This window comes from Paralichthys olivaceus, chromosome 12, assembly GCF_024713975.1.
Source record: "Paralichthys olivaceus isolate ysfri-2021 chromosome 12, ASM2471397v2, whole genome shotgun sequence".
Taxonomy (NCBI): Eukaryota; Metazoa; Chordata; class Actinopteri; order Pleuronectiformes; family Paralichthyidae; genus Paralichthys; species Paralichthys olivaceus.
Window position 1 is genome coordinate 13,143,558 of NC_091104.1, and position 18,046 is coordinate 13,161,603.

The 18,046-nt window shown below is 40.0% G+C and overlaps 2 protein-coding genes across 4 annotated transcripts; one reads left to right on the top strand and one right to left on the bottom strand.

Moving 5' to 3' along the window:
• Positions 1–1,518: 1,518 nt before the first annotated feature.
• On the bottom strand, positions 1,519–3,626 carry cga (glycoprotein hormones, alpha polypeptide). Its single transcript, XM_020084778.2, has 4 exons — positions 3,514–3,626; positions 3,319–3,430; positions 2,950–3,134; positions 1,519–1,819 (listed from the first exon to the last, which is right to left on the bottom strand). The coding sequence occupies exons 1-4, from the start codon at positions 3,538–3,540 to the stop codon at positions 1,745–1,747; spliced, it is 399 nt and encodes a 132-aa protein (XP_019940337.1). The 5' UTR covers positions 3,541–3,626; the 3' UTR covers positions 1,519–1,744.
• Positions 3,627–9,581: 5,955 nt separating this feature from the next.
• LOC109628067 (heterogeneous nuclear ribonucleoprotein Q-like) lies at positions 9,582–17,777 on the top strand. 3 transcript variants are annotated; one of them, XM_020084954.2, is made up of 12 exons: positions 9,582–9,767; positions 11,569–11,728; positions 12,651–12,769; positions 12,930–13,037; positions 13,162–13,275; positions 13,530–13,706; positions 13,951–14,086; positions 14,553–14,758; positions 14,859–15,008; positions 15,103–15,224; positions 15,340–15,665; positions 16,252–17,777. In XM_020084954.2, exons 2-12 carry the CDS (start codon positions 11,581–11,583, stop codon positions 16,278–16,280), a joined length of 1,635 nt encoding a protein of 544 aa, XP_019940513.1. In that variant the 5' UTR covers positions 9,582–9,767; positions 11,569–11,580; the 3' UTR covers positions 16,281–17,777. The 3 variants fall into 3 exon arrangements, with proteins under 3 accessions (XP_019940513.1, XP_069391396.1, XP_069391395.1); XM_069535294.1 differs by having other exon boundaries at positions 9,644–10,800; XM_069535295.1 differs by lacking the exon at positions 11,569–11,728 and having other exon boundaries at positions 9,630–9,767.
• Positions 17,778–18,046: the final 269 nt, after the last annotated feature.

Sequence of the window (18,046 nt, forward strand, 5' to 3'; positions counted from 1 at the left end):
TGCCAGACTCGCACACGCGCGCGCACGCAGGGGTGTTGGGGGGGCGGGGAGTGTGTTTGTGTGTGTGGGGGGGGGGGACCAGCACACACTAACACATGCATGTGCATGTACACCCCTGATGTCACCAAAACATCCATGACCTTATTCACTCCTTGCACACACTGTAGTTTCATGCGTGGGTCATTTTTGCTGCGTTTTCCAGGAACATTCCATGTTACAGGGTCCATGTTGAGACACTGCAGGGCGAGCTGTGACATCCAGGCTCCCAGCATCATCACACACCATGCACCAAAGAATTCTCACAAAATCTATATTGCAAGAAGCTGCACATGTTGTACAGTGTATATTACAAATAAAGAACAATTGCACAATAACAACATTTAATATATTGCACATTTTGAAAAAGAACAGCCTTGTATATGCGGTTTCATTCCCACTTTTATTGTATGTTGTATTTCTATTCTTGTTTGGTTATTCACATTTTTATTTCTTACTACATTTTCCCCTTGTGCTGCTACTTCCTTGTACTGTCATGTCATTTGTGATTTTTTTCAACAGAGGATCAGTAAGGTACATCTTATATATCTTACACTCTCAAAACAGATGTTAAAAGTAACAGAACATGTGTTGAAATTGTAATAACACAAAAAGTGTTGGATTTTAACACACCACTTTCTGAGAGTCATATCTCATCTGATCGTAGCTTTTTATATCTTATCTCAAAAGTATCCACAGTGTTAATGTCCTCATCCCTTCACAATGGTCAGAGTGCAGGGTCGTCCTCACCACTGCCCTGATTCACTTTGACTTGCTCACTGGTGCTTCGGGGAGGGGGGGGGCAGATGTTCACAATCAGGGGTCAGTCATCTGAAAAACTCTCCATCCAAAGGGCAGCATGTTACTCTGTCAGTGTCGTAACACTGTCAGGATTATGTTTCTGAAATATGGACAGAGTGTGGTGTGGTTAGTGTACATCATGCTAAATTATAGCCTCAGAAGACGGATCGATTATCTCTGCACATCACAGACAACAGATAGATGCGTTTACTACTTTCTTTGCTCAGTTATCATGAAATTGCAGTTTTTAATTGGGTCCCACTTCTGAATTGCTGAATTTTTCTCACCTGTTGTTTCCTGTGTTACTATTGATTTAGCAGGTGTGACTTACTCACACACAGACACACACACAGGTTTGCACAGCTATCCTTATTATGACTTGACATTGGTTTGGATTCATTGTGGACAGGCTAACCAAAACTTTATCCATAACCTTAACAATGACGTCAGAAATTACGTTTTGCCTGATTGGGACCGGGCTTTGGTCCCCATGAGGTCTACTCCTAACTGCTTTATGCTGAAAAAGTTCCCTAAAGAGGCAACATAAACGAGTACACACACAAACACACAGGCATAGTGCAAAATGCCTTCACCTTCCCAAAATGTCCTCACTCTGTACGGTCTGTGCTCAAAATTGGCCAGAGAAATGCACACACACACACACACACTGATAGCAATGCATGAGTTCATCAACACCTGGGTGCATATTTTAATTGCTTTTCAATATACAGTACATCTATCAATGCAAAATCGAAGGATAATTACACAACACAGGCACAGGATTGCTACAAAATATTATCTTTCAACTCAAGAACATGCATTTTAAAATGACGAGCTTTTGCCTATTAAAAGAAACACAATTTGTTGGCAAGCTGAGAGCAGCAGGACGGCCTCCACTTCTCATCGGTCATATCTTGTGATAATAGCAGGTGTGGCAGTGGCACTCCGTGTGGTTCTTCAACCTGATGCCGGCCACCTCGATCTGAAAGAGGAACAGATGACCGTGAACACTAACAGAGTCACATCAAGGTACAGCAGCAAGTAAATGTACAACGTGTGTATGATCAAATCCTCCTGTGAGCATCTGCTCCTCATGCACTTCTTAACATCTGTTAACAGAAACCAGAATTGAAACAAGAGTGAAACTAAAACCAAACATCAGTGAGAATACCATCGGTGGAGGAGGTAACCAGATCCTTTACTCAAGTACTTCAATGCAAGTTAACAGTTAAAGTGTCAGTTATATGTAATTCAAATACCGAAAGTAAACTACTAATTCTAGATAAATCAGGCCCCCCTTAAAATTATGATTTATCACATTTCTTTCAAATAATATATGAGGACGGAGAGGAAAGAAAAAAATACAAGCTCTTCTCCTGTTTTCATTTTTCGCATAAACTCCGCTCTTTGTTTTTGGTTTGTTTCTTTTGTGAGATGTTTGAGAATGTGACCTCTTTGGACCTTGAACAATTGCTTAAATGAAACCATCTGAGTTTGAGGGAAATGCTTCTTTGATGCAACTGCTAATAACACACAGACGTCTTAAAATGTGACAACAGGCCCCAGACTGGACACTGCAGAAGGATCACAAGCTAATAACACAGGACACCACTGGTTTAATCTCAAACAACACATTGCATGTCAGTGGTTTATCACATAGTTTTTTTTAATGTGGAACAATACTAAGAAATTACAGCTGTAATTCATTCATCTGAAGTCTGGTGGTAAAGTTGAAAGTAGCATTACATGGAATTCTAAGTATAAGCAGCAGCAGCAGTGAAGAATGCAACAAAATATCCCCAAGACTAAACTCAATATAAGATAAAACATCAAAAGAATAAACCTTAACCTAAAAATAATTCAATTCTGTAATAACCATTTTATCTTTTTTTAAGATATTGTGCCATTTTACCTTTGTGGTAGCAGTAGTTGACAGACATGAATAGGGGATGAGTGCATTCCCATATTTAAACCAGGGGTGCTGCACTGAAACTTTAGGCAGCTTTACCATGAGGTGACCAGCCTCATCTCCAACCTTAATGTACTGTAACCTCAGTAATGTAGATTAAATAGGCACAAATCAACCATGCCTGACATGTGCTTTGTCTGTACCTCGTAGCTGTGCTTTGCGACACAGCATGTTGCCTCCGAGGTGATGTTCTTAGGGGTCGCCATCGTCTTCATTGCCTTCAGAGGCGTCGGGTATGCTTGGGAGAAGCAGCAGCCCATGCACTGGAAGACTGGCCGATCCCTGGAGAAATAAGTGTTCCTCTTCAGCGTGCACTCCTCGCAGCCAGCTGGAGAAAGATGACAGCGGTCTCACAAGCAGAGCAAAACAACTGGGGGTGACATTCAGCAACATTTGACATCTGAGATAAAAATCACAATGTACAATCTTTGAGAGTAGAGATGAGTACATTACATTCACATGTGATTAATGACGGTAAGACAGCAGAGGTAAATATTGTGAAAGAACCTTACTGTTTGATAAGTCAGTGTTTGGATAAGAATCAGCTATGTAAAGAAAAAAAGACAAGAGAATAAGAGACAGTCCCGCTGATCTCACAGAGCCCATTGAGGTTGTGGCAGTTACCTGGAGAAAAAAGAAAATCATCAGTTTCAAATATCTGTTTAATCAGATATATAAGTCATGGATGTTGATTATTGGAGTATTACCATGTTGATAGAAAGTTTCCCCTTCATGCTGCCTCTGTACAGAATCCTTTATATTGAGCACCTCTGCTTCAGTCCATGAGTTTTTATACTACTGTCGCCACCAACTTCCTGGATTGGATGAAACCTTATCAATGATCTCACCAACTCATTGGCCTCCTCTCCTCCTCATAATCCCTATGTAGCACAAAATGATAAGAACAACCCACACAAAGTCAAAGCATATTTCCATCATCTCACCGTTCTGACTAAGGATGATACATGTAATCCCCGGGTTTTTGTAGCCTAGTAACTGAGCGTTGTTATTATTTGTCGCGTCATGGCGGGAAAGGGTCATTGGTTTAGAGTTTCTTGATCATTTTAGTTAACTGCTTTTGGAACATTTGCAACATGTTTACCTCTGAACGTGGCCTGAGAGCATAATAGAAATTATGTTATAAATAATGGAAAGAATAATTATGTATGAAATGTCATCATTCTAAAAGTCTCAGATAGGGTAAAACACTTTATGCATCCATTTAAAAAATAATAATAAAGGAATAGCACATAATAAAAGCAATTCTCCAAAATAAAAATAGGAAAAACACAAAAATAACAAAAACAAATAAATACACAGGACAAGTAGTGAATAAATAATAATAAATAAATAATGAAATATGTGTGAACGATATTTAACCATGACCACTATAAAGATATCAAAAACTAGAATTAGGTAAAATCAGGCAATGTAGTATGATAAAGTTATGTGTTACACTTTCATTCACAGGAAGCTACAGACACAGACTGTCTATTCCATCATCCAGATAGAATCACGTTAAATTTTAAATGATATTACAATTTTTAATTGAGGGTCTAAATTTCCATCCCCTTTCGATCATGCATTCAAAACAATGTAATTAAATAGTATGTCTAGATATTCAGTTCTGATTCGGTTCTGATCTTACAGCACAATGAAGGGGGAGATGAAACAAGATTTTGCCTAAATGTGATTTAAAATAAATGACATCAGATCTTTACAACAGTCCGGAAAAGATATAGGAAATATTCATCTGCATCATTGATAATGGTTTCTTCAGCAGTAGCATTGAATCAATCTGTACATGCAATTTATACCAAATTAATGTAATTACTGTCTTACACTACTCTCAGACAATATGGTTCCAAAAGCTGTACAGTATACTGAAAACTGTATGTCATGTAAAAACTACAAACTTATGATAGTGAATCTACTAAAACTTATATTTTAGGGGTGTGTAGTTCTTTCTCCTCAACTATTCACTGTAAATCGAAGCAAAACTAATTGTCTCAGTGCGATGGCACCTAGAATATTCAATAGCTGTGAAGGAGTACCCATCTGTTATCTTCTGATATCTGAAATGTCAAGGATGAATATTAATTAATTCTGTATTTCACCTGAGTGTTTACTTAGTGTAAGTTTCCCTGTCCTGCGTCCTTGGTTGTGCTGGTGATAAATCCTTGGCTTAAGCCATGTAATTCAATAAGTACGGAGGAAAGCATGTTAAATCACCGAGATTTGAAATGGGTTTGTTTTGGTCTTTTTATTTTAGCTAATGTCATTGCACTTAGAACATTGTCTAAACCTTATAATACGTGGTAGTAATTTCAATCCGGTTGGAATGATTAAGATCGTAGCATCATGCTTCGGATATTTCCCCCCATGTAACTTTATTGACAAATTGTCCCATAATCAACTGTAACAATCACGTTTGCAACATTATTTGAATTAAGTCCCACATATTCATTTTCATACTTCATGAAAAACAAATTGTTTACCTCGTAAGGACACCTCAAACATCAGCTGATCAATATTAAAAGTTACAATCACAAGCTCCATCTTATGCTCATTAGTCTGAGCTCGTAATGTCACACGTGTCTATTTGCATCAGCATCTAAAATAAATAATTGTGGAGAGGGCTGATGGGTGAAATGCTGTATCTGAGCTGGGTGAGTAGTGGAGATGTGCAGGAGATGTTTGAGATAACTGGTAGGAAATCTGAAGGGAGGGCTGTACACGACATAAGAGCAGCTCATAGAATCAAAGTCAACCAGCTGAGAATGAAAGTATCGAGGATTAGTCTTTAGATGTGCAGCTTTTCCTCTTTCTCAATGTGCTAAAGCAAAACATATTGCTGTGTTATGTAGCTTCTGCAGATACGCTATAGCAAGGTATAGGTGTTCGGACAAATGAGATGTGAAAGCAGACGTGGTGTGTTCGTCTTATTTTAGCTCTATCTTTGTATTGATCTGAAAGTAAGAGGATGGGATGTACAGCTTCAGGTGTAGAGCAAACCATGTGGCGGTCATGCTCGATGAAACAAATATCTGATTTGTTCTCAGGGGCTCTGGTGTCGTGATAGAGCCATGGTGGGTGTCATGGTGAGGTTAGCAGATCATGTCTATTCTCTGCAGCCAGACTCTGATCAGCTCAAAGCCAACGTGCTCTGGATGTCTAAGGCCATGCACAACAAGTCTGTGACACCTGAGAGCAAATGAAGTTGTTAGCTGCAAAATTGTTTTGGCCCACATATCGCATGGAATGATGGCACTTGACACTCCTGTTTTCCAGATCTAGGCCACAAGTAAGCCACAGCAGTACCAACCAAAGGTCAATCAAAGGTGGCCCGATTTAGTTTTGTGCTGGGCCATAGTCACCATTTTGCATATAAGACACTTTATGTTCATATGCGGATTACGTCTTGCCTAGAGCACAGAATGTTTGCCAAAAGAAGGATATTGTTTTGGGATATTTAGGCTCACAAATGTGCAGCTTTAGGCTCACGTTCAATTTGTCTGTGCCACAAGTGAAGTGCCAACATCATTGTCTGTATTGGTCCACATCCTTATGCTATCAGGTCTGTAATTGTCTCGGTAATTAATCTAATGATTCCAATATTTAGTGAAGTGGTAAAGATGATGATGATTGAAAATGAGTTTGAAACCCATCAAGTCCGTGCAGGCTCACTGCAGCTCAATGTGGCGAAACCAGGGAAGAATTTCAAGTGGCTGAGACAACATGAAACAAGGAAGTCACACCACACTTTTGGTTTCCCTTTTTGTAGGTAAACATTTCAGTTGCTGCTCATTTTCCCAGGGAAGAGTCATATTTTGAAGTGGACAACCCAGAAGTTGTGTGTGTGCTGTGGGTCCAGGATCATCATTTTTTCTTTAAATTATTATCAATATAATGGGAAATGCAATACAATGCATAGAGGACACAGACACAGAAACGTGCTGTGTGTCTTCAGCATCAGTTTAAGAGCAGAGCAATTCTAAAAGGAACACACACAACTGAAAGTGAAAAAACAGAGGTTCTGCTAAAATGCTCAGGAGCCATTTGATTGATGAGGACACACAGAGATGCTCTCACCACATGGTGCCATGAAAGAAATGTAATATAGGAATAGTTATGGGCCTCCAGAGCACATGCTGGTCATCAGAGGCAGTTGTACTGTGGTACAAAAATAAAGCATTTATGTTTTCATGAGAATGGATATCCAAGGAAATACATACAACAACAAATCTATTCAGAGTTTCATATCAAGTACTATATTTAGTCTGGGTTAAAGTTGTAATTTGATACCACTGATCAACATTTCCTCTCCACCAGTTGAAACCTAAATAATAATCTTTATCCTGGAGCCCTGTTTACTTGAGGGTCTAATTATCATTATCTCTTAAAATAAGTGGAAGAAGCCTCTTGAAACAATGAACAGTGTTTTTGTCATTCCATCCATTTTGCTGTCATCTATATTTTAGGAACTATACCTACATTAATATGATTCTGGCTCCAGACACTGCACATCATTTGACTTTTTAAGATAAAATAAAAAAATGTGTTGCTCTAAAATTACATGAAGAAAGCAGATTTTATCCATTAGCCTATGAAAAGTGTTAGACACTTATGTGATGACTTTTATGTCATTTTGTGCCTTTTAGGCTGGCACCTGCTATACTACGAGTTCAGCATGCCAGCTCTTTTTATTTGAGGAGTCCTTTTATAGCTTGAGCACAAATTCTGCAGACATGACTTTGGCTAATGCCCAAAACCCTGCAGTAGACCTCTTTTACAGTCTTGGCACCTTCTCTTCATTATTTTTAGAGCTGAATGCAAAGGTATTTACTTTTCCAAATATATTTCCTGCAGAAGAATATCTGCCTGTTTGAGGTATATTCTCCAAGGAGTCACTAAAAGACACGAGAAGTCAAATTCGGAATAGATGCTATTGTGAATTCCACCGATTCCACCTGTAGAGCTAAAGTTTTTAAGTATCTGTTTATTTTTCTTTGCAACATATATTCATTGGCATTTGTCTTGGTAATATTTTGCAATCCTATATAGTTATTTTTAAGAATGCCACGTCTGTCATATGTACTGATTGAGAGAATGAGCCAAAAACCCAAAGGAAATCATTCCGCAGCTCCATTCCTCAACACCTGCGTAAGGTTTTCCCCCGAACTTCTCCAGCCATCATCATCCAGCTGTTAATGCTCTATAACTGTGGGGGTTGTTGGAGTGGGTTACCTGTTAAAGTTTTATCATCTCAGCCATGAGCCAAACATTAAGATTCACTTTAGTTGTGATGGGGATAGCAGATAACCCCAATCTCATATAGAACTGTGTGGTAATGTCACAGCAAAGTAACTCTATTGTAAAGGATTCTCAAGGATCAACACTGACACCTGACAAACCATAAGCAAACAATAATTATTTCTAGAGCCCAGAAAATGTTGTTCAAAAAGGTTTACTTGCAATTTGCAGTTGACAAACCAACATCAAGTATCATAGTACACAATATAATGATAGAAAGTCAAGCAACAAACTTTGTTCAGTGTTATTGTGATTTTAATATAAATTTGCTTCAGCAAAAACAGGCATTTAAAAAAGGTCAGGTTTGTTATGCATGCTCAATTGACAGATAATCTTTTACCAAATCTGTAAAAAATTGTTTTAATTTTGCATAAATAAATTCTCAGTAGGTAATCATTGTGCCTTGTCATGTATTTATTGAATCAAATAAATAATATTCTGGAAAACACTCATACTCTTCACATATTCTTTTGTTCACGTAGCAGCTGGGTGTGTTTTATAGCCATAAGAAGAGTGACACAGTGTGGTGGGAAGTGGGACCTACTGCTCTACCTCCAGTAAAACAGTCTGCTAGATACTGTCAATACTAAAGTACATATTAAATCAAAGTGCTTATTTAATAAGAGCCTGTATATCAGTGTTGGTTGGATTATAATTTTAAACACATGTGGACTGGCATTTGACAACACATGTGAGATTAGTGACAATAGTCAAAAAATATATTATTACGCATGCAGTATAAGTGGCAGATTGCTGCACATTGAGAAGCGGCGTTCAGTTTAAATTGCTCCACATTTGTGGATAAAGTAGCAGTGCAGGGGAAAATATGGTAAGAATAAAAATATTTGAAAAAAAATTTGATTAATCGAGATTCGAAAAGATATAGGAAATAATCATCTGTTCACTAGATGATAATGGAAGCAATCAGCAGCAGTCTTGACAATTATATCATAGTCATTTAATTACTGACTTATATCTGCACGGCAGCCACTGGTAATATTAGATTTAAAAAGAAAATTTCACTTAGAAAAAATACAAAATAAAACAATTTGTCTTTCTCCTTAAAGTGTGTTAACCGCCTTACATTTGTTTCCAATATCCAATTATTTAGAATATGAAAACAAATAGAAATGCTTTATACAATAAAGTAGGAATAGTACACCAAATACAAGGCTGCCCCCCCCCCCCCCCCCCCCCAAAGAAAGACAATATAAATATATACAAAAATGTGCAGTATAAATATACAGTATACAAGTACAATGTGTCCATTATTTGTAAAATACAGTGAAGTAATATGTGTTTAATGAGCACAACAGCTGCAGAGGTTCCATAAACCGAGCGGAGTGATGGTGAACCAGGTCACACGGTGATGATGGTGTCTGATGGTGTTCGATGCTGACCCGCTGCTGCCTCAGTGCCTCCGTCTCTACTGTACAATGCATACAAGGCAAGCCCGTGCGGGACTGTCCAAGAAACCCCATCGACGAGACAAAACTCGAGGCGTGAACGTGGCAGCCATTTTACATCATCAAGAGTGAATGACTGGAGCCGGACCAGTGCCGGGAGTTTTACACTTTTTCTGTCTTTTCAATATCACATTTATCTTCCTAAACAATCAGCACCATACGCGTTGGTGAGCCGGCGGCAGGTAGGGCGAATGCTTCTAACTGGTCACGTCATTGTTGCTGCATTGATTGCTGAAAAGTCCGAAACCGTGCGGTGCTGTTTCAAACAATGTGGAAACTGGTGGTGGTTGGGAACGAGTTCTCCAGACCGGCTTTTTGAAAATGGACTCTTCCTATGTGGCGGCACGTTGACTAACCACGCACCCAGCGGGCTAAAGGCTCCGGCTCTTTAGGCCCCGGTGGCTCTGGTTTAATCTAAAAGCTGCGGTGTGTTAATTAGCTAAGTCTATACCGACAAATGATGGTGTAACAATGGCCTCGCTGAAAATCCGTTCGCATTAGCATGCTAGCTCACGTTAGCCTATTTTGACAGATCGCGGAGTTGACATGCTCATTGTCATTGTATGCTAGCAGGCAGTTAGCTGGCAAAAGCCACTTTTCTTAGCAATCGCGTGTCGCTGCCGTGCTAGCTGTCATTCTTCTCGCAGACTGAAACAACAGGCACAGAAGTATTCGTGTAAAGTGCAAATTAGCGCATCGTGTTATTGTCTCCACGAAGGTCCCCGGTTAGCATGGCTGCTGTAATGTTAGCTGGGCAAACTAGCCAGCTAGCCAGCTAGCTAGCCTCAACGTGTGCGAGTCAGTCCCTCCCCGCTAAATCAAACGTTGTCATATTCGTCACGTAAAATAATTAAATGAAATAAATATGTGGGAGTTACTGATTGAACAATCAAGTTCGATATATCAGATGTTTTAACCTTTACTTTTAACGCTGTAGAAATGTTTTAACCACAGAAAGCACGTGCTTACCGATATAACGTGATCGATTAGCAGGCACTACACGGTATCGGTGGCATGATATCTTTAAGCTAATATTAGCTACAGGTAACGTTAGCTGAGGCAACGTTAGGCCGAAACAGAAGTTTGCCGTCCACGTTTTGCTGAGTCCAGCGTTGCCGGATCCAGTAATGGGAGCAGAGATCAGTGGGATTGCTGCTCTGCACGAGTTCTTGCCTCAGTGTGTATCAGCACAAACAGGATGGAAGTAACGACTGGGTTAGTTCTGTGCGTGATTGTGGTTGGAGTATTAATTTTAATATCACAGTCCGTGCTGTCAAAGTGTCAATAAACAAAATGGGTGCACGATCACTGGTCAGCCACCGGAAACCGGGGCTCACTCTGTGATGGAGCACGTGTATCGGCTATCTAGCCTGTGCTGAAGTCAGCAGCGAGAAGGTAAGCTAACATGTAATTTAGAGGCCAAAGCAAACAAGGCTCCTGCAGCAGCAGCAGCAGCAGCCATCGAGGGCGCAGAGATTCAGGAGTTAGCAAATGAACGTTGCTCAGTTTGCTAATTTCTGAACCCAGAACAAACCGCAAGTAGAAAGCACCGCCACATGGACACAAACTCAGTAGTGAAACTGTTTATGACATGTCATTTATTAGATTTCTGTTGGGGATTTGGTTTGTGCAATGTCTGCTTTTTGTGCAATGTTAAAACATTTGTGTCCACTGCCTATATGAAGGTTTTTGGGTTTCTACCTCATGCAAGCTGAGAGCTGCAAATGTGAGTCAGGACAGTGAAAAGTCTCTAGATGGTATAGGACCAAATGGCCATGTTAACTTGTGCAATCTTCCCATATTTCATAATTTGTGGATAATAATTTGTCAGACACCCTGTTCAAAGATCATAAATGGTCAAGTCTTTATTTGTATACATTTTGAAATTATTCACCTGTCATGTCTGAGACTTCACACTCTCCTGAACACATCCCAAGTCTTGCCCTTGACCCAGGATTAATTTGGCTCATTGCATTCACACAGATTTCTGGAGACATGGCCACAGAACATATTAATGGAAATGGTCCAGAAGAACCAATGGACACCTCTGCTGCAGTTACCCATTCTGAGCACTTCCAGACTTTATTAGAAGCTGGTTTACCACAGAAAGTTGCTGAAAAACTAGATGAAATTTACATAGCAGGTAAGGCACAATGAATATACTTGCATATTGAAATATGCAAATTTTTGTTTATCAATTTCTTGCATGTACTGTCATTTATCACCTTTTTGAATGGGGGAATTGGGATCCTGAAGCAACTTTTTGTGGTTTCCTACCAAAATGGGTACTGCAGTGCTACAAAATATTAAATTACACATTCCTAGTGAAAATGTGTACATGATTGCAGCATTTGCATTCCCAACATGGTTGCATGATCACTGGTGTCAGGGTGAATGAATTGTCATTAAGTTTCTTGGTGAGCCTGTCCAATCTCTGTTAATTTCTATGTAATTTCCTCACATCCCATACAATTACTGCAGACGGATGAATAGATGTAATTATGATCTCAGTGACAGCCTGCTTTTACCAGATCTTAAGAAGTTTGTGTAGAGACGAGCTCCAGGGCCAAACATTCGGGGGGTCATTTTAGGACTTGTTTGGTCGGTCAGATCTAGAAAAGTACTAGTCTGGCCTTTTCAGCCAGATGGGACCGAGGCAGGAACAATGGCAGCAGCTGTCTGGTGTGTGGCTGCCTGGGACAGGTGACGGCCCCTCCACAGAGGAGAATGCAGCCCGGCTCATTAGAAACTCTTAGCCACAGTGTAGAGTGCAGTGGCGTATCAAGTTGCACTGTCACATCTGTTGTGATTAGTTCTGCAAAGACATGCTGTTTGGAGAGTAAAGTGCACCCTGACTACTGAACATAACTTTGATTTGGCTTGTCCCCCTCCTCTCCTCAATGTAGTTTATATGTATCCATTACTTTTTTATTAAATAAGACATAACACTAAGTGGCTCCCTTGTAATTTAAAAAAATCCTTTAGTTGTACTCTATTTTCTGTCTTTGAATGACTCTTACTGTACCTCATCATTTCTCCCTTTGCATTTGTCTCTCTTCCTCCAGGTTTGGTGTCACACAGTGACTTAGATGATCGAGCGATTGAGGCTCTGAAAGAGTTCAACGAGGAAGGTGCTCTGCAAGTCCTTTTGCAATTCAAGGACAGCGACCTCTCACATGTTCAGGTATGCATGTAGAACTGCTGTGTTGTTTGGTTCACTTCTGATGCTGTGATACAAAGTGGTGTAATGACCTACAAGATGGACTTATTCTTTTTGTGTTGAACAGATAATGTGATCGTAATTATGATTATTATTGTTTGATCATACTTTCTTTTCTTTTCAGAACAAAAGTGCCTTTCTTTGTGGCGTGATGAAGACGTACAGACAGAGAGAGAAACAAGGGACCAAAGTCTCAGACACCAATAAAGGACCAGATGAAGCCAAAATCAAAGTGAGAACTGATATAGAATCTTATGTTGTGCTTTACATGTGTGAATGCTGAAGCAGTTTGAATATAGAACACATTTTTAATTAAACATTATCCTTTTAAATTCGCCATGTTTTTTTTACGTCAGGCTTTGCTGGAGAGAACTAGCTACACGCTTGATGTGACAACAGGCCAGAGGAAGTATGGGGGTCCTCCACCAGAGTCCGCCCACTCAGGGGCGCAGCCCACCATTGGTACAGAGGTACAAAATAACCTTACTTAACACTTGTCAATCACTCCACTTCTTTTAACTTTGTTGGTTGTTAATCCTTTTCAAATGATGGTGTCCAAATGATGAAACTTGAATATCTTCTGTAGTGACCATGGTTACACTGATAGTTTACCGCTAAGAGCTGACTGGATACCCTTTACCTAAATGCAGTCCTTCTCTTGTCTTAACATTTCAGATGAAGGAGTTTATTTCATGCACCATTATTTTTGCTCTCAACCTTATAGATATTTGTAGGCAAAATCCCCAGAGACCTTTTTGAGGATGAGCTGGTTCCACTGTTTGAGAAAGCTGGCCCCATCTGGGACCTGCGCCTGATGATGGATCCTCTCAGTGGCCTGAACAGAGGCTATGCCTTTGTCACTTTCTGCACTAAAGAAGCTGCACAGCAGGCTGTCAAATTGGTACGTTTACATGACTGTTATTATTCCCAGAAAGGGAGAGGGTCTGATGGAGTTTGGTAAAAACACACATCGGGTAAAATTACGTCAAGAAAACAAAGTTTTTTTTATCACTTAATGTGCTAATGACATTTATATCCATAAAGAGTGTGAAATAGCAAGTACATCAAGTTGGTATAGGCTCCATTGTTCACTCCTCTGCTTTTTTTTTTAACCATTACTTAAACTATCCTCCATCTTTCCACAGTGCAACAACAATGAAATCCGACCGGGTAAACATATCGGCGTGTGCATCTCTGTGGCCAATAATAGACTGTTCGTTGGCTCCATCCCCAAGAGTAAAACAAAAGAGCAGATTGTTGAAGAATTTGCAAAAGTTACAGGTAAGTCAGTGCCATCCTTAGATTTTCATGATTTGTTAAACATCATCATACCCACAATAAAGATTAGGTTCATTCTACGTTCAAGATTTGTTATGCAAGAATCAGTGGGTGATGCTTTGTGAATGTCCAAATGATGAACTTCTTACAATCCCAGAGTAACTTATGTTACTATGACGATTTACCGCTAAGATCTGACTGGACACTAGATGTAGCTGAGCTTGTTTTTCACCCTCGTGGTTAGGTATCTGATGAAGGGATAACTTGGTCTTAATTTCTCCATGTCTGATTACCACTATGAAACCACTTTGTTCATTAGTTTTTTATTCAAACCTTTAATTTCACAGTTTATCTTAAATTGTGTCAATAGTTTGTTGGTAGGTTATTGATGTGAATTGATTTTAATCAGTGATGCCACTTAACCACCTTCTGTTGTTTTTTTTCTCCACCCATCTCTTTCTGTTTCCAGAGGGTCTAAATGATGTCATATTGTACCACCAGCCAGATGATAAGAAGAAGAATAGAGGCTTTTGCTTCCTGGAGTATGAAGACCACAAGACGGCAGCTCAGGCTCGTCGCCGTCTGATGAGTGGCAAGGTGAAGGTGTGGGGAAATGTGGTCACTGTAGAATGGGCTGACCCTATCGAGGATCCGGATCCAGAGGTCATGGCCAAGGTAAGGCACAAGGCTGGGGTCATCAGTTGCTGTTCAGTGTGTAAGTGGCCAACATAAGTTTTCTGTCACCTAAACCTGAACCATGTTGTTCTTGTCCCAGGTCAAGGTGCTGTTTGTGAGGAACCTAGCAAGCACTGTTACAGAGGAGATACTTGAAAAGACCTTCAGTCAATTTGGCAAGTTGGAGCGGGTGAAAAAATTGAAAGACTATGCCTTCATCCACTTCGAGGAAAGAGATGGTGCTGTGAAGGTATGACAGTCTTTGCAAAGACACTAATGTTTCTGACCTAAACTTGTCATTGCTGTGAGATTGATCCTAGAATCTTGTCTTTTGAAATTGCCAGGCGTTGGCTGATCTCCACGAAAAAGTACTTGAAGGAGAGCGCATCGAAATTGTCTTCGCCAAACCCCCTGACCAGAAGAGGAAAGAGCGTAAAGCCCAGAGACAAGCTGCCAAAACACAGATGTAAGCTTGAACAATGCAACCCGAATCTATGACCTTTTAGATATGCTGTTAGCAAATTTATATGTTGATATAAAGCAAGAAGCCATATTCATGTCGAGCCTGTGTATCTCCCCAGGTATGATGAATACTATTACTATGGGCCTCCCCACATGCCACCACCCACAAGAGGCAGAGGCCGAGGAGGGCGAGGAGGTTATTCTTACCCTCCAGATTATTATGGCTATGAAGACTACTATGATTACTATGGATACGATTACCACAACTACCGGGGTGGCTACGATGACCCGTACTATGGCTACGAGGACTTCCAAGGGTCCGGCAGAGGACGAGGAGCAAGGGGTGGAGTCCGTGGAGGTGCCAGTCAGACCAGAGGCCGCGGTGCTGTCACAGCGAGGGGCCGTCTGGGCTTCTCCCAGCGAGGAGGCCCTGGAACAAGCAGAGGTAAATGAAATTAGTTTTAAAGTGTGACTAATAAAGCTTGATTTTTCTGTTCCAGGTAATTACTGTTAATTAGGGAAAGAAGTTGTTAAATGGCTTGTTCAGTCAGTGGTTTTTAGAAGTCTTGAAAAGTGATTGCTGTGCTCAGTCTCTGTATATTTCCAATGCTGAGTGTCAGTTATCAGAGAACAAAGTTCAGGGGAAAGACAGAGCGCTGTAGTAAATGAAAGCAGCTCTAGTTAAGGAAAGGAATATATTGATTATGTTGAAATGATCCTACAAAATATCAGAAACCTGTACAAAAAATACTCACGTTGCCATTAAAAAAAGATACGCCTGCTTATATGCATCATAACTAATCCCTGACAGGTGTCAACTTTCAGACCAGCTTGTCAACTTGTTGCTGCCAGCAGAGCAAGGTCATTCACAGCATACTATGTTTTTAAGGACAGTTGAATCACTCCAGTAGTTGAATGCTGGCTTTAGTCTTCATTTTGTCTAATTTCATTAAATTGCTAGCATGCTGATTAATGGAGAATGCATATGGATCCCTCCATACTAATTTTATATTTCCTCTCGTTGGTCCCAGCAGGGAAACGGGGTCGAGGGCGGTCCTGACCTGTGACAGTGGATACTGACTTGATGTGTGGGGTTAACACCGTAAGCTGCAATGGATGTTGAAATGAAAAAGAGCACGACAAAAAGGTCCAATGATATTCCAGCCTTACAGAAGAAGCATCGCCCCTCCCCCCCATGTTTTTATTTTCAATTCTTTCTGAAACTGCCACCTTAAAAAGATGACGGAGGATTCTGAATACTCGCCACAGCCTCTTTGTCCTGAATCCCTGAACCCAGCCCTGAAAAAATATGGCTCTATGTATTGCCCTTACAATCTACCCCTTCCCTGTCCCTGATCATGCCATTTTTTAAATAATTATTGAAGAATTTGCACTTTTTTAAGTTCTTAGGTTTGAAGTGGCTCAAAGGAGCTTGATGCTATTGTATATTTTTGTGCTAATCGCAATTTTTATTGTCGGAATATCCATGTTAATCTTAATCGTTTGATCTGGATGTTTGAAAGAAAACATTTGCAGGTTTTTAGGGTGTACCCACCTGGCATGGATAAGTCAGGCATTCCAGGAAAGTGGTTCTTTTCAGAACTTGTCTTTAAAGGGTTGGTTGACTACCTCAGTACAGAGGACTAAACTACCCGGCCTGTACTGTAAATAGGGAAACTATATTGATGAAAGCAGGGCTTGTTTTCATACAAAATATGCACAAGAGCTGCAGCGCAAAAACGATGTACTTAATGTAATATAGTCATTTTTGCTGCAGCTCTGACACTGCAAACAGTCAAACTGGGCATGCAAAACAATCTCATATGATGAGTCTGAACAAGCCCTGCTTTTATCCTATTTTGAACTGAATTAGCCGCCTTGCTTCTTCAGAGTATGTAGTTACTGGTTGTATAGTTTTTCGGATAAAAATGTTACTTTTGTAAAGGCTTCATCATCACAGGCATCCAACTGCCTTTGATAAAAAAAAAATTAAGAACAAAAATAAAGCCCTGCAGTGTCCCTTTTGTGCCACTGTATTATTCCAGTGGGTTTGTTTTTATATGGATAACACATTTTCAAACAACTTCAAGATCATGTTTAACAACCTAATCCAATCATTCATCACATAAGATCATGTAAATCTTGAATGATCCCTTCCCAGCTCCGAAGACGGCAACCATCTACAAGATCTTTTGAGTTCATCTTAATGGATGACTGAATTGCCCTGTTGCCCAGCCTGTGAGCATGCGTGTCTCATGCTGGCTGCTGCGATCTGGCGAGGGATCATAGTCACATAGTGGTGGCAAGGGATACTGCAGTGAACGATTTCTATTTCCAGGTATAGCAAAAAGGAAACTGTGCTATTCAATCCCAGTTTTCTATACAGTTAACTCCCTCAATAAACTTGTAACAACCACCTTTTGAAAAAAAGATGTTAGCAGTTTTAAACTATTGTTGGTGGCCAACAACGTTTTTTGCATTCCTGCAAATAAATTGTTTTATACTGTAAAATGGAGGTGAGTGTAACTTATTTTTGTAATAAAGTTTTTGATTTCTATCTGTGTCTTACTCTTTTGGGTAAAGGACTCTTGAGTTGGACGTGCTCTGCTATTAACTGGTTTGCATGTGGTTCAGTTTGGCCACAGGTCTGTCATTGTTTACAGTGTAACCTTAGGGACACCAGGAATAAGATGGAAAGTACGATTTGTTAACGACAGATTAAAGCCTGCGAAAGGACATTGCTCAGAAACGTAGGTAAGAGAGTTTGAAGAACTTAACAGATGAGCATGCTCTTTCTAATGTTAGAACTTCTGTTTAATCTTATGG

Bases quoted from the DNA above. Each gene is read 5' to 3' on its own strand.
- LOC109628067 (XM_020084954.2), top strand. From the start codon at position 11,581: ATGGCCACAGAACATATTAATGGAAATGGTCCAGAAGAACCAATGGAC. The intron at 11,729-12,650 runs GTAAGGCACAAT...CTCTTCCTCCAG, and splicing joins AGATGAAATTTACATAGCAG to GTTTGGTGTCACACAGTGAC. The intron at 13,707-13,950 runs GTACGTTTACAT...ATCTTTCCACAG, and splicing joins CACAGCAGGCTGTCAAATTG to TGCAACAACAATGAAATCCG.
- cga (XM_020084778.2), bottom strand. From the start codon at position 3,540: ATGAAGGGGAAACTTTCTATCAACATG. The intron at 3,135-3,318 runs GTAAGGTTCTTT...ATCTTTCTCCAG, and splicing joins AAACACTGACTTATCAAACA to CTGGCTGCGAGGAGTGCACG. The intron at 1,820-2,949 runs GTACAGACAAAG...TTCCTCTTTCAG, and splicing joins TCGCAAAGCACAGCTACGAG to ATCGAGGTGGCCGGCATCAG.